Source organism: Centroberyx gerrardi, chromosome 22 (genome assembly GCF_048128805.1).
Source record: "Centroberyx gerrardi isolate f3 chromosome 22, fCenGer3.hap1.cur.20231027, whole genome shotgun sequence".
Lineage (NCBI taxonomy): Eukaryota > Metazoa > Chordata > Actinopteri > Beryciformes > Berycidae > Centroberyx > Centroberyx gerrardi.
In genome coordinates this window covers 13,500,896-13,518,699 of record NC_136018.1, presented here as the reverse complement: position 1 = coordinate 13,518,699, position 17,804 = coordinate 13,500,896, and the positions used below count along the sequence as shown (strand labels likewise).

The following is a 17,804-nucleotide window of genomic DNA, read 5'->3' as shown; positions in this document are numbered from 1 at the left end:
CACAAGGGACTTTTGTTCCCTGATTGATGACTGGAAGCAACAGCCTCCTCTGAAGCTGCCAAGTCTTCACTCAGCCGGCCACCAGCAATGTGGCACCGTGCCGCGCTCATGTCCTCAGCCAATAATCAAGCCATATTCTCCCCATTTGGTGAAAGAGATGCAATGATTTATTTAAAAAAAAATCTGTTATATCCCTCACTGTAGTGATTATGTAAACTGCCACACTTCTGAGAGGAACTAGGAAGAGAAAGCATATTACTTGTAGCTTCACTTCAATGGCTACCAGTATAATTAAAGATTATTAATTAATTTAATTGTGTCCACCTTTAAGGCACAGCTATGGACTAGCACCTGGGATCCTCAGGCAGCGCTCTTTCGGTTGTTCCACAGTCCAGGCTGAAGACTGACTGAGGTTTCCCCATCTTGAATATAAATCCTCCTAGATCTCGACCTCCAGGCTCTGGACCGACCTGATCTGACCAGCCAACGGTGTCCTCCTTTAAAACACTTTCAAAAACACACTTTTAAAGCTTTCACTCACTTTCTTTCACTTGAACAATGGTCTGTAGTTTCTTTTTATTGTTGTTTAAGTTAAAAGGGCAAATGCATATATTTGCCCTTTTGTATTCAGCATGGTTTGTAGCAGCATGTTTGCTGATTGGCTATATTGATTTTGTTTGTCAGTGTACTGCTGGGTAAGCATCATACTACTAAACTCTGCCTTGTACACTAACCAGGGTCCATGCTCCTCCTACCCCACCCTTCACCCCTAAACTGCACGCACACACACACACACACACACACACACACACACACACTTATTTGTTCACATTTGCTCATATTTAATTTCTTTTTTTGTATTTCTCACATTATTTTTCTTGTAAAGAACTTTAATTACTCTATAAATAATTAATTAAATAATGAATAAATTATTTTTTATATTTGGATATCCTAGAATGCCAATTTCTATGCTGAATATCTTACACCCCAGATGGATCCCCTCATAGTTTGTAATATACTTAGAATGAATGAATAGGCAACACCACCCATAATAAAATGACTGAAAATGCAAACTGAAAGGAAAATGAGATCCAGAAGTGTCTCATTTTCATATGCATCAATAAATCTAATATCCAACTTTCTCCTGTGGATCATATCTCAGAGGTTATTCAGCTTTTTAAAGCATGCCCCTTGCCTAAATTACCATCAAGATGGATCATTTTTAAATCTGCAATATTCTCCATATATTTTTATAGCCCATATCCCTCCTTAAGTTTGAACATGCAAAGAAACATGGAAGAAATGTGTGATGCAAAAGAGCATAATGTGATGCATAACTCACCAGTACAAATGACTGTTGCAAAGACTTTAATTTACTGTAACTGAGAATTGCTCTGAAATGTGGGAGATTACCCTGTGTGATGATACCATGGGAGCACAATGGAGGAAAGCTGAAATACAGGAGAGAACCAGGACAAATGGGAGTGGAGACCAGTTTGGTAACCAGGGCGGCACAACCCAGGCTGGAGAAGAGATCTCCGGGGATATACAAAGAATGAAGTCCTTCTTGTGTACTCTTGCAAAGAAATCAAAATAAATAGAAAGACATCTGAGCAGCATCATTATATCTCTCCTTTCAGCAAGTCAGGCATTTTCATTTTGAAAAGCAAAGGGGAAGCAGGGAATCAAAGACAGTGACATACTTTGTACTCTGGCCAAACTTCATATTTGACAATAGGCTGGTAATAGATAGAGCATTAAATAACTACTTATCATTGGCTTTATCAGTTGGGCATTACATGCCTTGCTCAAGGGCACCGTGGCAATAGTTTTTTTAAGGGAGGGTAGAGTGCATCTCGCTTATCACCCTGGACAGAGTGTCCCAGTCGCTCCAGGGATTAGGGAACATTCTGGTCATAAAATCCCTTCTCTAACCATTAAACCATTACTTGGCCTTGTACTGGTTTCCAACAAGAGATCCCCGTAAATGTGGAGTGCTGCAGTAGTTTTTTTTTTTTTTTTTTTTCACCTGAAATATGTAAGAAGCTGGCAGAATTTAAGTTACGACTCAACCTTTCATTGCAAACATTTTTGTTAACTGGACCCCCTCCCTTCTAAAGATAACCAGAGTACATAAATAAGTCATAATGTCCACATGCTCACTATAAGACCACTTGCATTACAAAAAAAACATCAATACAAAAATCATCTGTGAAAACATGACAAGCTTTTTTTTTTTTTTTTTTTTTTTGCTAAACAGGCCTCAGTACAAATCCCTAACAAAACTGAAATGTGATTGAGGAACTGGAGTGCATCCACAGTACATCAAGTCGGAGTTCATGTCCAATAGATAATTTCATCCCACTGCTCACCAAATCTACAGGTGGGACTTTGTGCAAGCATTGCAAACCTAGGATAAATCTGCCACACTTAAAGAAGGCACCGATCCTTGATAAATCGTCATATTGATTAGTTCGCTTGGTTTGACATTATTAAAATTATATAATCTCTTTGATAATTCCTTTAACATAAAACAAGAAATGTCTTGCCATTGCACTTGAAATTATTTGCTGTAAAAAATGGTTTGAGAACTGTACACCCAATATATCAGACAGAATAAATAATGTGATTCTGTTCAGAGGATAGAAAAATAGAAATACCGACAGAAAAATAGAAATCTAGATAGAACTTATTCTGATGGGCTGAACACTGAGCAAACATTTCCATTGATTTAAATATAATCTCACATTCATTTAGAGATAAACCCTTAATTTACAAATTGCACCATTACAAATATCAAAATGTAGGCTTTTCTTAGTGCAGTGAACCAGTATATTAGATTAAAACAAAAGAAAAAACGTCCAGTATATTTTCAGTCGGAAAGAAAAACATAAAAAAAGCAATCAAGGAAAGTCTTTGTTTACACCTTTTTGTAAATGCAATGCAAATTCAGACCAACTATAAACTGAAACTATCGTCTCCACACAACCTCCCAACCATCAACCCAACTCCTGTTTATAATGAATAACATAAATCATGTACCCTTCATAGCAGTCATTCACAAAAAACAAACATTAACCTCATCTATCAACACTCATTCTTGCCTTAAATTAAATCTTCTTGAGCTACAGCAGACATATTTGGTCACAAACTGCAGATCTTCACTCATTTGGTCTGATTGTCAAATGAATAATACAAAAGTAAAAGAACAATTAATCAACATAGGTTCAATTTCATTCTGCGTTACATGGCCAATCTCATTTGTTCAGACAAGATACACTTGACTGATTCTAATGTTTTTCAATGAAAGATCAATCTAGCTCAGTAGTTTAGTAAGAGTGAAATGAATACGGAGACTGAGTGCAGCAAAGCTTTGCTTGTGGATTATAACACTGAAATCTGTAGTTCTCTTCTGAGTCACTAGATGGAAACCTAAGGTCTCACTGAAGCCCTTAGGTTCCATACTACACTGCTGCCTCTTATTAAAAAGGGAGCAGCTGAAAATGGTAGGACCTTTAGTGTTAAGTGTGCGTGTAAATGAAATGAAACACAGAAGGGAAATAAGCACAAAAACAAAGATTGCACATCCACCTCCACTTCCTGAAATGCAGCACAGGCCAAACCTCAGTATGTTGATAAACGTGGCCTCATCTTACAGCAAGCAACGACTGCTCAGAGAAAAGAAAGTTCTTTAGAAGCATGTCTGTTTTGAAAAGCTTTTGCCACTTTGGAGTGTCATACCCCCATCTTCTCTACTCTGCAGGCAGTATGTTTGCGTATTTGTGTGTGTGTGTGTGTCGCAGGCCGTCTACATGAGTCCACAGCAGGGCTCCTTGGTGTTGGACTGGTCCTCCTCTGGGGCTCGGAGTTTCAGCAGTGGAGGATCTCCACTGGCTGGGGTGAAGTACACCTGGCTGGGGGAGGCCACCTCCTGGGTGCTGGGTGTCCCTTGGATCTCCTGCTGGGCCTGAGGAGGCGTCCCCTCGGCCAGAGGAACAGGAGGTTCCTCCTCCGAGGGAGGGGGCAGGGGGGGTGGAGGCGCTGGGTACTTATTGAGCTTGGCAGCCGCCCGCTGGCGTTTCAGGTCAGCCAGGGTGTGGTGGGATTTCTCCCGGGTCATATTGTCTTCCCCGTCTCCCTCTCCGGGGACTGAACCGGCTCCTGACGCCGGGCCGAGCTGGTAGGACGCACTGCGCTCCATGCGACCTCCACCGCTCCACAGCTCTCCAGGGACAGAGGAGGCCAGAGAAACAGATGTCCCTCCGTTCCCCAGGCTGGACGACATCTTCCTCTCCGCTGCCTCCCCATCCTCCAAACGTGACGTGGCTGCACCACCGGCAACCTGACAAACAAGGACAGCATTGAACAAGACCTGTACAAAATAGTAGTTTCATCTGAATTTTCCCAGAGGCGGGACGCTGCCTTGGCTTCAGTGTGTTGTAGAGAGGTGCTCACTGCAAGTTGCCTGTAATGTTTTCTTAAATATGAATATTACATGTTATGTATTGGATGTGAAGTTTCAAGTTATGATGTATATCTATGTGCTGTTAAGCGGACCAATCATTTGTCCTACTCAATCATGCAATTAACAGAACCTGTGCTCCAGCTAACGGTTTGCACCCTGAGGAAGGCCAGCATGTGCTGCAACGTGTGCAAGTTTTTATCAGTATTTCCATGCACTAGCCACTAAAATAAAGGCTATTTATCTTGTTTATAACAGTGCCTTGGATTTGTTTTTCTTCATTGCTCTTCAAGTAGTTTCATCTGTTTTGAATATTTGAAAATGGAACAAAACATGCTTATACTGCAGTGAAATTATAACGTCTTTTCTTAAACATGCCTGCAATGCTACGCTCACCCTGGTGGCATGCTGGTGCAGCTCGTTGTCTGTTTGTCTGTCCTCGTCGTCGTCCTGTGGCTCGGGCTGCCGGCCACGCTCTTGCCACACCATGGCCTCTTTGTGGTGTTCCCGTCGGTACAGACTGGAGCGCTCGTTCACGCTGACGCGGCGCACCACCTTACTGCATAGACAAAAAGAGCAGAGCGATAGGAGCCGTCAAGCACTAGACTGCTTCAACTCTGTGTATTTTTTTCTCCAGCTCCCTTGAACTCTCTCTATCCTGGCCTCACCCTCTGCTGCCAGTACTAGAGGCTCGTCTTTGCAGTGTGCCCTTCTGCCGGTCCTGGCTCTTCATGATGGCATCGTGTTTGTGCTTCAGGTCCATCAGTTTGGCTCTGACCTCCTCGTCCGCACACACATCTGACAAGAGACCAGCACAAAAGTTAGACACTGGGCAGTACACAGGTGCTAATGTAAACATCCTTTGTGCTTTTGAACTTGGGTTACTGCCTACAGAGAAACTTGTTAGGATGTTAGGGGAATGTCAGGTGGGTGAGAGCAAGTCATATGTCATGTCAGAGGAGCTATCAAGTAGGCACTGCACATCACAGCTGTTTCACTGAACTAGACTTATACATAACAAGTGGGCTGATGAGTAAATTGTGGCATCCAACAACATCTCTTCACTTAGGCAGTGGGAACCGTGGGAGGGAAAACTTGGCAGAGAGACATTCAAGAAATGGTTCTGGAAGATTTGTTCCTCATCCAACAGGGACCTTACCCAGAGGCGTCTCCTCCAGGATAGACTTGGAATTTAGACTGGCACCGTGAGACACCAGCAGTTCTACCATTTGGATCTATGGAATGAATACAAACAACACTAATCATTGGTTAGGTAAGAAGAGTGGCACTTTTCTTAGATTGTGTTTTTTTGGCATTTCTGCTTTATTGGACAGTTGACAGTAGAGAGAGAGGGAGAGGGATGACATGCCACAAAGGTCATAGGCGGGATTCAAATCCAGGATGTCGCAGTTAAATGGTATGCTCCTTAGCCACCAGGGCACAAAAACAGTGGTATTTTTAATGCGCTAGTGCAGTAGGACACTTTTCACTAGTGTAGAAATGGATTGGGCTTGCACCCCAAGGAAAATGGGACATTTTTGAAACACTGAATGAATTGATTTAAAACACACACCGATTGACTCTGACTATGCCAGCCTTTGTCAGCACCATGGCTGCATTCCTCTTCTTTACTCCTTAGAATGAAGTGGGCTGAACCAAAGCACACCTCTCCTTGACTCTCACTTTTCCTCTGTGTGTCACACTTTGTTTATGCTATAGTGCGAGCCACGAGTTTTTTTCACATTTGCATTCAAATGTTAAGAATAAACGTATAACAAACTAATCAGTGCAACTTCTTTCGAACCACTTGCAACCATTCAGAGAGGTTCTATGACTGTGGATACCTTCAATGCCCCCTGTGCAGCCCTTCACAGTCCTACCCACACATGCAAAATCCATGTGAAACTGTAAATTCCACTTTGTGGTGGTGTGGTGGTGTGTGTGGCGTGACTGCAGCACTAACCTGTCCCCAGCAGGAGGCGGCGTGTAGCGGCGTCCAGCCATCTGAGTCCTTCGTCTCTACCTGAGCCCTGTTCTCCAGCAACAGCTCCGCTACAGTCAGGTAGCCGTTAGCAGACGCTATGTGGAGCTGGGAGAGACAGAGAAATACACCGTAGAACACACTGAAATACATAGTAGAACACACAATATTAAAGCAGCATGTCCACCAAAGAACGCATGTCACAACTGTAGGTTCTGACTCAAATGTGTGTAGAAAAAAAGCTAGAAAATTTGGATTCAAGTTTTTCATAGAAACAAGATTCCTGCATACTGTGCTCTTCTGCAGATTCTGAATTTAATTAATGTTCCCAATTCCGACCTTCAGCAAAAAAAATTATAATTAGCACTTCCCTAAGCAGCTGCCCACTGCTGCTAGCTAAAAACACCACCTAACCATTCAACAAGTTGTACAATAAGGTTTTATAAGGCTGACCGGTGTGACTGTTATGTTTATGTTTATACAAGGTTCCTACCATTTCAAAAGTTCAATTTTTCCAGTCTTTAATTTTTTGGTAGGAATTTAGGATTTTGGTCGGTGTTCAATATGATGTATGTTGATAGTGGCTGGGCAATATGACATGTTAACTAGGCCTTAACTCTCTATCCCAGTGGGTTATTCTTCACAACAACAAATATCAAAACATGTAAAATGATGTCTACAACTACATACAGTAATGTATCAGGACTGAGCAGCAATATTTTTCCATAAATATCCACACTTTTTTTGCAAATTCTCAATCCTTTCACAACCTGGGAAGTATTGATTTAATATTCCATGTTGTTCTAGGCTTTCCAGAACTGTGTAGACACCCACAGAGTGACCTTCCACATACTAATTGCATCATACAGTACATGTGGTTGAATTTTTCTCTGTAGTTTTCTTTATGAATGCATGCCTCTATGTCTCACCAGTGTTGCTCCGTTATCGTCCTGAGTGTTTACGTCTGCTCCACTCTGAACCAGAGCCCGAACGTCCGTCAGCATCACCGTCTCTTTAGCCCCTCGACACTCATCTATACGGTCCTGAGTTATCCCTACACACACACACACACACACACACACACACACACACACACACACACACACACACACACACACACACACACACACACACACACACACACACACACACACACACACACAGTGACAGAGACAAACATACCAATACAAAGAGTTAATAACAGTCTGAGCATACAGCTGCCAAAGACATTTGTTTTCATTTTGGGCTGGGTTTGGTCAATAGTCAGTGCTGCCCAAGTTCCAATGTGAGATTAGAATGAGGGATGTGTGTTAAGTCGGGGTGAAAAATGTGACCTTTTCCCTTCTTTGTGCAACTCCTCCCTCTGTGTTTCTGTGTTGTAACCTTTCCTTGAGCTCTGAAAAAGGCTACATAACTTTCAAAGAAAAGCTATGTAAAAGAAGACAAGAATTTCTGACGTGTCAATCGTAGTTTTTGTGCGACTGTTCTTACTGACCCTGTTCAGCCATAACCATCTCCAGCAGCTCCAGGGTGGCCTCGTCCTCACAGAGGTCGTAGGGCATGTTGCCATCCGCATTGACAGCCAGCAGGTCAGCCCCACTGGAGACACACACACACACACACACACACACACACACACACACACACACATTCATATGCAAATAAAATTGGATTAGCATACTACACACTGATGGCACACCCTGATGTACTTGGCCAGTCAAGCATATTCACACCCTTGCAACATATTTGAGAGTCAAGCTGCAGCCATATTTGCATTGTTTATGTAAACTAGATACTCTCGCCAAGAAGGCTCTCAATGTGTTTACACTGTGGCTTAGGAACTGATATTCGTTCTGTCTGAACGGAAGAACAAAGCCATATTAAAACTTTGCACGATATCAGCTTAGGAATATGTACATTATGCATTGCTGCTATGATAGAAGGGAAAATCCACTAGGGGAGACAGGGCGCGATAAGGAGGGAGTAACATGGAAACATGGTGAAGTTGTGAAGCTAATGGCCAGACTCACGCCTGCACCAGGAGCTGCACCAGTCCCGTGTGTCCACAGGTGGCGGCAGCATGCAGCGGCGTCCACAGCTCGCTGTCGCAGGCATTCACACTGGCGCCGGCGTCAAGCAGGCACTGCACCATCTCCACAAAGTCATCGATACAACACTGGGAACAGAGGGCAGATGTAGGTAATATTCATACACATGCAGAGAGAAGGACAGATAGTGAATAATACAGATACACGAAAACACTCGCACAACAACAGTGAGGTAAATAGAAAGGTAGACAAGTGCAGGTAGACAAGCATGAGTGTCCGCACGCATACACACACCACACACACATACAAAGAAAAAAAGAATAAATGCAGATTATATGTGGCAGCTAATGCACTGGATGTGTAATAAAAATAATTTGCGTACATGCCCAAGCCCTTTGCTGTGTAAACACAAATTTTCCAAGGGGAAGAACCAAGTCTACTGCTTCAATAAAGAGTCCTCTGTGCTCCCAAGTACCTCTCTCATGAGTTTATAGTAGTGTGTATGTGTTGCTAACTTATAAAGAGAAAGAGACACAGAGAGCAAAACGGCGAGAGAAGGAGAAAGTGTGTGTCTTGCTGACTTATAAAGACTGTAGTGTGTTTTTAGGTCGAGTGTTCCAAGGCCTCAACAAACACAACATAGCAGCAGCGGCGCTATGAAAGTTTCTCCTAAATCTGACTTCAGGAAAGGAATGTAAGCCTAAGCAAGCAGCCTGCGCTCTTCCACTGTCTGTCCCGCTAAGTGACATGGTGGGAATGCATCAGTGTGTTCATGTAAACTGACTTTAGATGAGTGCAGCCTCAGACAAAATAAAGGAAAACAGTACTTAGTGAGGTCAGAGCCGTGACTGCACACAACATACACACACACGCTGAAGAAAAGGTGACCTGCCTGCCTCCTTGAGGGAAGTTACAAATGTTGTAGCCACACGCTGTCTGTTGCAATGCTGTGCTTGTGTAAGCGTATGTACATGTGGGAGTGTATACCTGTGCATGTGTAACTGGCAGCAGCGGTGTGTGGGCATGTATGTGTGAGTGGTCAGATGTGGAGGGTGGGGGGTAATTCTGGTTATGACACCCAGGTTTGCTCCTAATCCCATTCCTGGATCAGTTCCAGGTTCTGCAGTTTTAGAATGGCTCCCATTTGGATAATTACATATATATGGACAATTTTGTGTTGTAATTGGAATTTTTTTTTTAGGTGGACTGAGCAATAATGAAAGATGATGAATTTGCATTGGGTTTATATTTTTCCAGCTGTGTGTGTGTGTGGTGAAGGGAACCACAGCTAATAAACGGCAAGGAAACAATGTGTGTGTGTGTGTGTTTACCTGATGCAGGGCAGTCAGTCCGTCCTCGTTGAACAGGTCTGGGCTGACTCCACTGTTAAGCAGCTCCCTCACTGGAAAGAAACATGTGCACGCACGCACACACACACACACATACACACACACACACACACACAAACACACACACCATTATGACTGATTCACTGGGCAGAGTCCCTTCTACATGAACATAATGATACTTGGCACATATCCTACTGTCATAACTAGATATAACAGATGATACCAATTTAGCTTGTGCGTGTTTGTGTGTGTGTGCGTGTGTGTTCAGGTTAACAATGGGCCTAAACAATTTGCCACTATAATCAGCCTTAATCCTACGGCTGACAATAAAGCCATTGAGAACAAAATGCCTGGCCTATTACACTTGAAAACAGTGACGTTTCCAGTATGAAATATACATGAATCACTTCCTTTGGGACGTGGGGTTTACAGAGAACCATGCCACTGGGCGATGAGTGCTTATGTCTTGGCCAAGGACAAGTTAAAAGTTTTAAAGACTACGTTTTTAAGACTAAAGCTGGATGCAGAGTTCACAGAGTGTCCTCTGGATTTTAGAGAGGCTTAGGTGGCACCCTCACTGCTTTCAGGTGGTTATGAGATTTTGATAAGCCTCCAAGACACACCCACCTCATTTCAAAGCCTTATGCAAGGCAAAAGAAACAAACTTCAAAAATAGAACAAAATATCACATTTTCCTTTTGTTAGTCAGAAAAAACAAGTGGGCCACCTACGGGTATAAACCCGGATGAGTCTAGGGCTGCCTGGATTCTCTGAAAACACTCATCATCTTCTCATAATGGCTTTTTTTGACTTCCCTCAAATACTTCTGCTTGACTGTTTTACTCACAATTTCACTAAATGGCAATACTTAAGCTCTTTGGTGCATAAAATTTAACAGCCCCCTACTGCGACTTTTCTGTGTGTTTGTGTATGTGTGTTTCCACTCTCCCAACTTACCCTCCTCCAGGTCATTGCGAGCAGCAGCCTCTAGCAGGGTGATGGCGTTGGGGAATGTCACTTTGCTGGTGCGCCCCTTCTTCTTGTCCCCCTTGGCCTTGGACCCCCGGGCCGCATCCTTCTCCATCTGGGCCCAACCCTTCAGCTGCTGAGTGCGGCGCTTCTGGGCGTGCTTCAGGCGCTCGGTGGCGCTCAGACGGCCCACTGTGGCCATCTCAGCCAGCAGCTCGCTGTGATCTGCTGCCATGCCACCAAAACGCCACGGACCGTCGCTCACTGGCCTCCTACCTCTACTCCCCGGTTTCTCTTTTCCAGGAAGATTTTAAATCCAAATTTTAGGCGTTCCAATTCCTCATAAGTCTCCCCCAGTGCCCCTAAAACAGGCCCTCCTGTCAGGCCAAATAGACCTGTGCAAGGGCCTATGGTGACAGTGGCTGAGGAGGTAGCAGTCTCTAGATGCTCTAGTGTTGTCTGAACAAAAAAAATCTTATCAAAAAAGTTTGATAAAAATAGTTCAAGCAACAAAATGTCCAAAGATAAATCAAATCAAAACCAGGTGACTAATGTTGTGGGGTCAGGTGACGGATATCTCCATGATTTGAGAGAAACAAGTAGAATTGTGGCAATGTCGCTTTCCCATCTTCCAGATAAAATCCCCTTATCTCGCCATGGAAAAAAGGCAAGAGAAAGGTGTCCAAAACATAGCCGTCCAAATTGTGGATTGCAACCGTCTGTTGGTCCTCCCATCCATGTCATCTGTGGGTAACTTGGCCAATAATCCACTGGAATGGAGAGAGAGAGAGATAGAGGGGTAGAGAGAGAGAGCAAGATAGAGAGACAGAGTCCCACTAGTTCTTCACACTCCAGGTTAGATCCACCAGCTTAGCCTCCAATGCACAGTGATGGTGACTGTGACCAAGACTTCGATCCAGTAGAGGGGCAAGTCTATGAGAATCCATGCTGAGAAGATACAGTATGTCTAGTACCTGTGTATACACCCAAATGGCAAATTCACGAGCTAGGAAGAACCAGGAAGCTTAAGTAATGCCAATAAAAAGGGACATTCACAAGATTTAACATTGCACAAGGCCTACTTCAGTAGACGGTGACAGTGACAGCATTCAAATAGCCATTGGTGGTGAGTGGAGGCTATTCCAAAGGCAGTTTGTTGTTGTTGTAGTTTTCTAATTTTGGCGAGTCTTCAGGAGAAGGCTAGGCATTAACAGGTTTCAATGATTCGTCCCTCAATGACATTCTCCTCTGTTTGTTTTAAACTGTGGAGAGGGAGAGAGAAAAAGAGAGGGAGAGAAAATGTGAGTGCTGTGTTACAGTATAATGTATACACACTGCTCTCCTAATCCTGTTATCTTTAACCCCTGAGCTCCTTCCCCCCCAGTCCCTCCTCTCCCACTCCTCTCCTGGAGGAAACCTGAGACGGTGGGACGCTTTTCATTAATGATTGACACGCCCTGCGGAACCGAGACACACGTTGCTGCCGCTGGCATACATAAAGGGCAAGACTGAGGCGGGGATGTTTCAGGAAAGCGGTTCAATAGCTGGTATGCGACATGTTTCAGAGTAAAGTTGTAACCCTGGCACCTTCAGACAGAAAGATCTCTCTCATTACCTTTCGATAACTTCCCAGGCAGGTTACACGGCTCACACGCTCCGCTCTTTCCAGGCACCTTATTCATTATTTAGGCCTGGGCCTGTGAGCGCTGAGAGGAAGGTCAACTAGAGGCACTCAGTGAGATAGGGAGAGTGAACGTACAAGGCAGCAGTCCTAGGCCACAGTAGCACTGCCGCATACAACACACCGACTGAAACGGTGGGCGGCACTCCATAAATCAGCTGATATGGAGTCAATGAGATGAGTGGGAATTCATAATAGCCAGGTTACAGTTACAGGGTTCTTCTTAGGCTTTTATGCCATGGAGGTAATACTAGGGGGCGGGGAATGAGATCTTGAGGGGTCCGAGCCAGTGCAATTTACATGACTAATACAGCCAACTTTTATGTTCAAAATGTTACTTTTTTGTTGATATACAGCTAATTTTAATCTGGAGAAGTCTTGGCTTGGCTTGCTACAATTTAATCACTTGGAATTTATGTATTTTCATGACATTTCCAGGCTTTCCATCACTGTAGGACCTGTGATAGGTTGGTGCTTGACAATGTGACTGCTAGTGCTGCAAACAGGGCAGCAGGGTGGTGCAGTGAGTAGAAAGACTGTCCTTCAACTGGAGGATCCAGGTTGAAACTCCTGTGTCAGTAAACATCCGCCCCGTAGAACAGTCCTTGAACAAGACACTGAATTCTTAACAGCTCAAGGGGGCCGTTCTGTAGCTCACCCTGACCTCTGACCTCCCTGTGCAGGGGGACACAAGTAAAAAGAGAATTTCCCTACAGGGATCAATAAAAATCACACACCACTATTGTTATTGTAGGCCTGCAGCACATCTGACACTCTTCTATGGAGGTATCACTGAGTAAAGCTACAGGCTGATATATGTACACACCTTCTGTACATTAAGATATATAGTGAGACCTACTCTAGTTGCAGGTTCAATTAGGCCTCCTAACAGGCCAACATGATTACCTTACTTAAAAAAACCTCAATAGTACTGCTTTGGGGATAGACAGACTTTTGTCATTCCTACTACTATGCCTTCCTACTATTTTTAGGATACCTAACCTCTCCTTTGTCACTGGCTACAATGTAAGGATTTCCTTAGATTGAGGCAATAGCCTAACACTCCCCATAGAGTGGTAGGCTACTACAATCATTCACAGAAAAAATACACACATGAACATGGACTTGGGTCACACCAGATCTGGACATGGATAATTGTTACATTTATTTATAATGGCAATAACCCAAGAGACATTTTCTTCAACTTTTCCTCCTCATACAAGACAGCCATGATATCTACAGTCCAACTCCTCTGACAAAATGCAACAGGAAATACTGAGCTAACTCTGTGACAGTCAGACTTTGCCTCTTGCTACCAGCCAAACCCTTCCAATGAAGAATAGGTGGGCTAGGCCATAAAGAGTTGGAAGCATAACCTGTTTTCAGCCAGAGTTTTCAGCTACAGTTAACAAATGAAACAGGGAACATGATTTGTGGCATTTTAAGGGGATTTAAAGGGTGAAAGGATTGGGGAACTAGGAACAATCCCTGCAGGAACTTAACTGCTGTATTAGCAGGATAATGCCAAACAGAATCTGAAAGATCAGTGGAATAAATGGCCCAATCTTAAAAGTTAGTGTTGTGTGGCTCACAAGTTTCGTAACTCAAAACTCATTTTTATTAAGTTGCATTTGACTCATATGTTGTTATTGCTCTCATTATGCTTTATTAGTGGACTGCTGTAAATTCGTTTGATGGCAGTCCATTGGCATTTTTGAATTTAGCTGAATGTGCCTCAACAATCCAGCAGTATTAGTTGTCCTTTTGGCTTCAGTTTGATGGTGCACATCTCAGTCATAGGACTTTCAAGTATATAGTGTTTACATAGCTTTCCTGTAACCTATGCAGTGCAGGGTGACAGTGGAGGCCAGCCATAGAGTAACAGACAACCAAACCTTATTCCTTATCAATTTGTAATTGGATGAGTTTGCTGTTTGATCATGTAAGCATGGCTTACTTTAAATGGGGGTGTGGTCAGGAAAACAAAAAGCAGAAAAAGCAGGAAAACAGCAACCTCCTATTAGACATGAATGAGTGCTCTATGCCCCAAAAATTGAAATCCAAAATAAATCCCCTGAAAAATCACATTCCTGTATAAAGCAGTTTGGAGACTGCCGTGTGAGCTGCTGACTGAGCGGATGACGGATGTGTGTCTCTTTGTCTCCATCGTTTGCCACAAATCACAGGTCATGTGGACACCACTATAAAACCGGTTTTTGCCACCCTGACTCAGTACATAGTGCTCCACCTGATTCAGCTTAAGGATCTGTGCTGGATGTAGGCTATGCTGTCCTGATACTGCCTAGTGCTGCACCTGTTTTGCTTAGCTGTAAGTCCAGGATCACAATGTGTTGCACAGATGCACAGCAGTCCAGCTTACTTTAAAACCTAAATCTGTGAAGATGAAATGGATCCTTTGGCAGTTTTTGTTTCTGAAGCAAATGGCAATGTTACCTCATGGCCTACTATGTGTCATTTGACATGTAAGACTTCTCAGTATCCCTTTAAGAGAGAAAAACTAAGTGAAGCGTTAGTTTGTGTGAAATGACACTCATTTCATTTGCATGTAGACTCATTCCTAGTCTATCTAGGAAGAGTCTTGGAAGAGTTGAAGTGATAGCAACTCAAGACTAAGGCTATCCTAAAGAATAGCAACAACTGAAAACTTGTAGGCCACTTGAAAGGCAACATCTGTCGCTTTGGTTAAGCCTGGATCCAAAGTATCATCTCACCGACAATCTTACAACCTAGAGTCACTTTGTGGGCCTCATCACGACTCACACTGACAAAAATCTCATCAAGACCATAACCTTGTGACTGATAATACAGGTTAATCACCACTTTAAAAGCCTTGGACTCCTTAAAGTGTTTCCTAATGGACCACAATAGACCTCACTAACGCTGTGTCAGCTAGCTAAGAGAGATTATATCGGTTGATATACTAGTACATTAGATAAATGATCAGCTTTGCAGGTTGTGGGTCTATATAATCATTTAATGGGTCACAGGTTAGCTAAGTGGCAAGAGTAATTAGGGTTACACATTATATAACATGAAATAAAAACAAAACAACTTCTGGAGGACACACCAGAAAGGGACCAACGAACCCTGACAATCTGACACACACACACACTCCTGCAAACACTGACACATAGACACACACGAAGACACAGACATACTGAGACATACACATTCATAGACACAGACACTTGTACTCTAACTTGCAAAACACACACATGCCCACATGCACACAACACACACAGCACAGGAGAATGTTTCCTGATAAGTGGCCTTGGCAGAGCAAGCCAGACAACTCAAATCTCAGCCAAAGCCATTCAGTAGAGGGATCGGGGGAAAGGAGCAGAGGCAGTGGCTCAGATGCTGTGATGTTTAGCCTAGTGCTTGGCTAGACTCAGGTACAGTGTGTCCCACCAAGAACACAGGCCCAAACACACACACACACTCATTTACCATTTAACAGTCAACTCCACCCCGTCTTGACCCACCTCACCCTCCAGCCTGAGTTTTGCCCAAAAACTGTCCATGAGCTGACCTCACTGACACATCACACTTTTCAGTGGCATTTCTCCTGCCTAATTTCCTCTTTGACTTCCATAGTAAGATCTGATACGAAAACGTCACTACTTTCACATACAGACATTTATCAATACACAGGATATGATATTACTATCCTTTGTGCCATAATCCAAGGTGAGCATTCATATTGAGGCCCAATTCAGAGTTTAACAGTATGATATACTACCATGCAAATGAGTACCATAGCTATACCATCATAAATCTACAGGAACAGACCCATCGCTATAGATGGAATATGAAGTCTAACACTGGACTGGACCACGGCTTGGTGAAAATTTGATTGTCATTTCAGTTTAGTTTTTTCAATTGGTGCTTACTAGTTTTAGCTGTTATTTTGAAAAATGTTCAGTTTTAGTTTAGTGTTTTCATGCCCATATGGAGTGCTTTAGTAGTGGCTGTTGTGTGTGCATACTGACAGAAAACTGTCTTTGGATGTGCACAGTAGGCATCACTATAATTATAATGTACTGATCGTTGATCAGGGCCCATTCATGACCACAGGATTCTGGAACTGGCAAAAAACTAAAACTAAAAGAAAAGAATCAGGTTCATTCTATTTCAGTTTGTTTTCGATGCAGACTTTTTAGTTTCTGTTTAGTTTCAGATTTTTAGTTTCAGATAGTTTTTAGATTCTAGGCATGTGTTTTCATGCCTAGTTTCAGTCTTAGTTTTAGTTTCAGTTAACTGTAACATGCTTGGAGTGGACAACACTGGACCGGACAGGACTATTCATTCCAGCTGTTAAGTGAAAGTTTGGCCAACCATAACCAGGAGGGCTCTTCCTGACATATCATTAGGAGGAAAGGAAGAAGTGGTTATTGATGTAATCAAACAGATGTGGACACAGTGATATCTTGATGCATTTTCATTTTTCCACTCACTCAGTAACAAAGCGATGCACTGCAAATGACAATGAATAAGTGTCAGCTAAATGCCTAAAAGTAAAAGTAAATGTAAGACAACATTGACCAAATTGGTTTACATTTTTTTCAGTACATATGCTTGAATCTATGAGTGATACCTCTTCCTTTCTCTCTCGTCTCTCAGCCAAAAGTGCCATGGATTTTTAGTTTGTTTTTATTCTTAGTTTCTCCTAAATATAGCCTTTTCAGTCAGTATTTACTTTCAGTCTGAAGGTAGCCTCCTGGACAGGGTTGTGAGGGCCATGATTTGGCTGTAACCAAACCAAGTAACAAGCAGGGTGAGAGAGTGCTAGTGTGGATAAAAACTTCAACAGGAGCACCATTACTCTCACGGGCAGCATGGGAGTGTTGGCTGGGTCTGAAGAGACTGGCAGCTCAGTCGGTCTCAGCCTGCTGATTGGCACTTATCAGCCTACCTCACTCACCAACACTGAACTGGGAGTGAGAGTGAAAGATCCAATGAATTAGCAGCTGAAAAAGCTATTTTTAAAAGGAAAAATCCACACCTAAAACACTGTTAAAAACAGCTATTGGCATTGTACCTTGCATTTCTGGGCTCATTTTGCTGTTTGATGGTGTTTTTTTCTTATTTCAGTGAGTAGCTAGCCAAACGTAGATGATGTGATGTTGCATGCAGATATTTCCAGTGCAGCTACATGGAGTTTAATAGCCAAAATATTTTCAGCTATCCTAAACATCAACAGTAAATGTCAGGTTTTGGTGTCAATCCTGCAGAATCAAAGAGCAAAGGCTTCACTCCTGATTTTGTGATCTTATGTCACTGATGTGTCTGT

General features: G+C 43.0%; 1 protein-coding gene across 1 annotated transcript; it reads right to left on the bottom strand.

Moving 5' to 3' along the window:
* Positions 1–1,360: 1,360 nt before the first annotated feature.
* Positions 1,361–11,772, bottom strand: ppp1r16a (protein phosphatase 1, regulatory subunit 16A). The gene is made up of 10 exons (XM_071919500.2): positions 10,798–11,772; positions 9,823–9,893; positions 8,474–8,619; positions 7,939–8,042; positions 7,373–7,497; positions 6,426–6,551; positions 5,622–5,697; positions 5,131–5,260; positions 4,859–5,021; positions 1,361–4,342 (listed from the first exon to the last, which is right to left on the bottom strand). Exons 1-10 carry the CDS (start codon positions 11,042–11,044, stop codon positions 3,809–3,811), a joined length of 1,722 nt encoding a protein of 573 aa, XP_071775601.2. The 5' UTR covers positions 11,045–11,772; the 3' UTR covers positions 1,361–3,808.
* Positions 11,773–17,804: the final 6,032 nt, after the last annotated feature.

Excerpts from the sequence above, each read along its gene's own strand:
- ppp1r16a (XM_071919500.2), bottom strand. The coding sequence starts at position 11,044 with ATGGCAGCAGATCACAGCGAGCTGCTGGCTGAGATGGCCACAGTGGGC. Across the intron at positions 8,043-8,473 it reads GTGCAGCTCCTGGTGCAGGC|TGGGGCTGACCTGCTGGCTG; the intron begins GTGAGTCTGGCC and ends GTGTGTCTCCAG. Across the intron at positions 4,343-4,858 it reads TGCACCAGCATGCCACCAGG|GTTGCCGGTGGTGCAGCCAC; the intron begins GTGAGCGTAGCA and ends CTTGTTTGTCAG.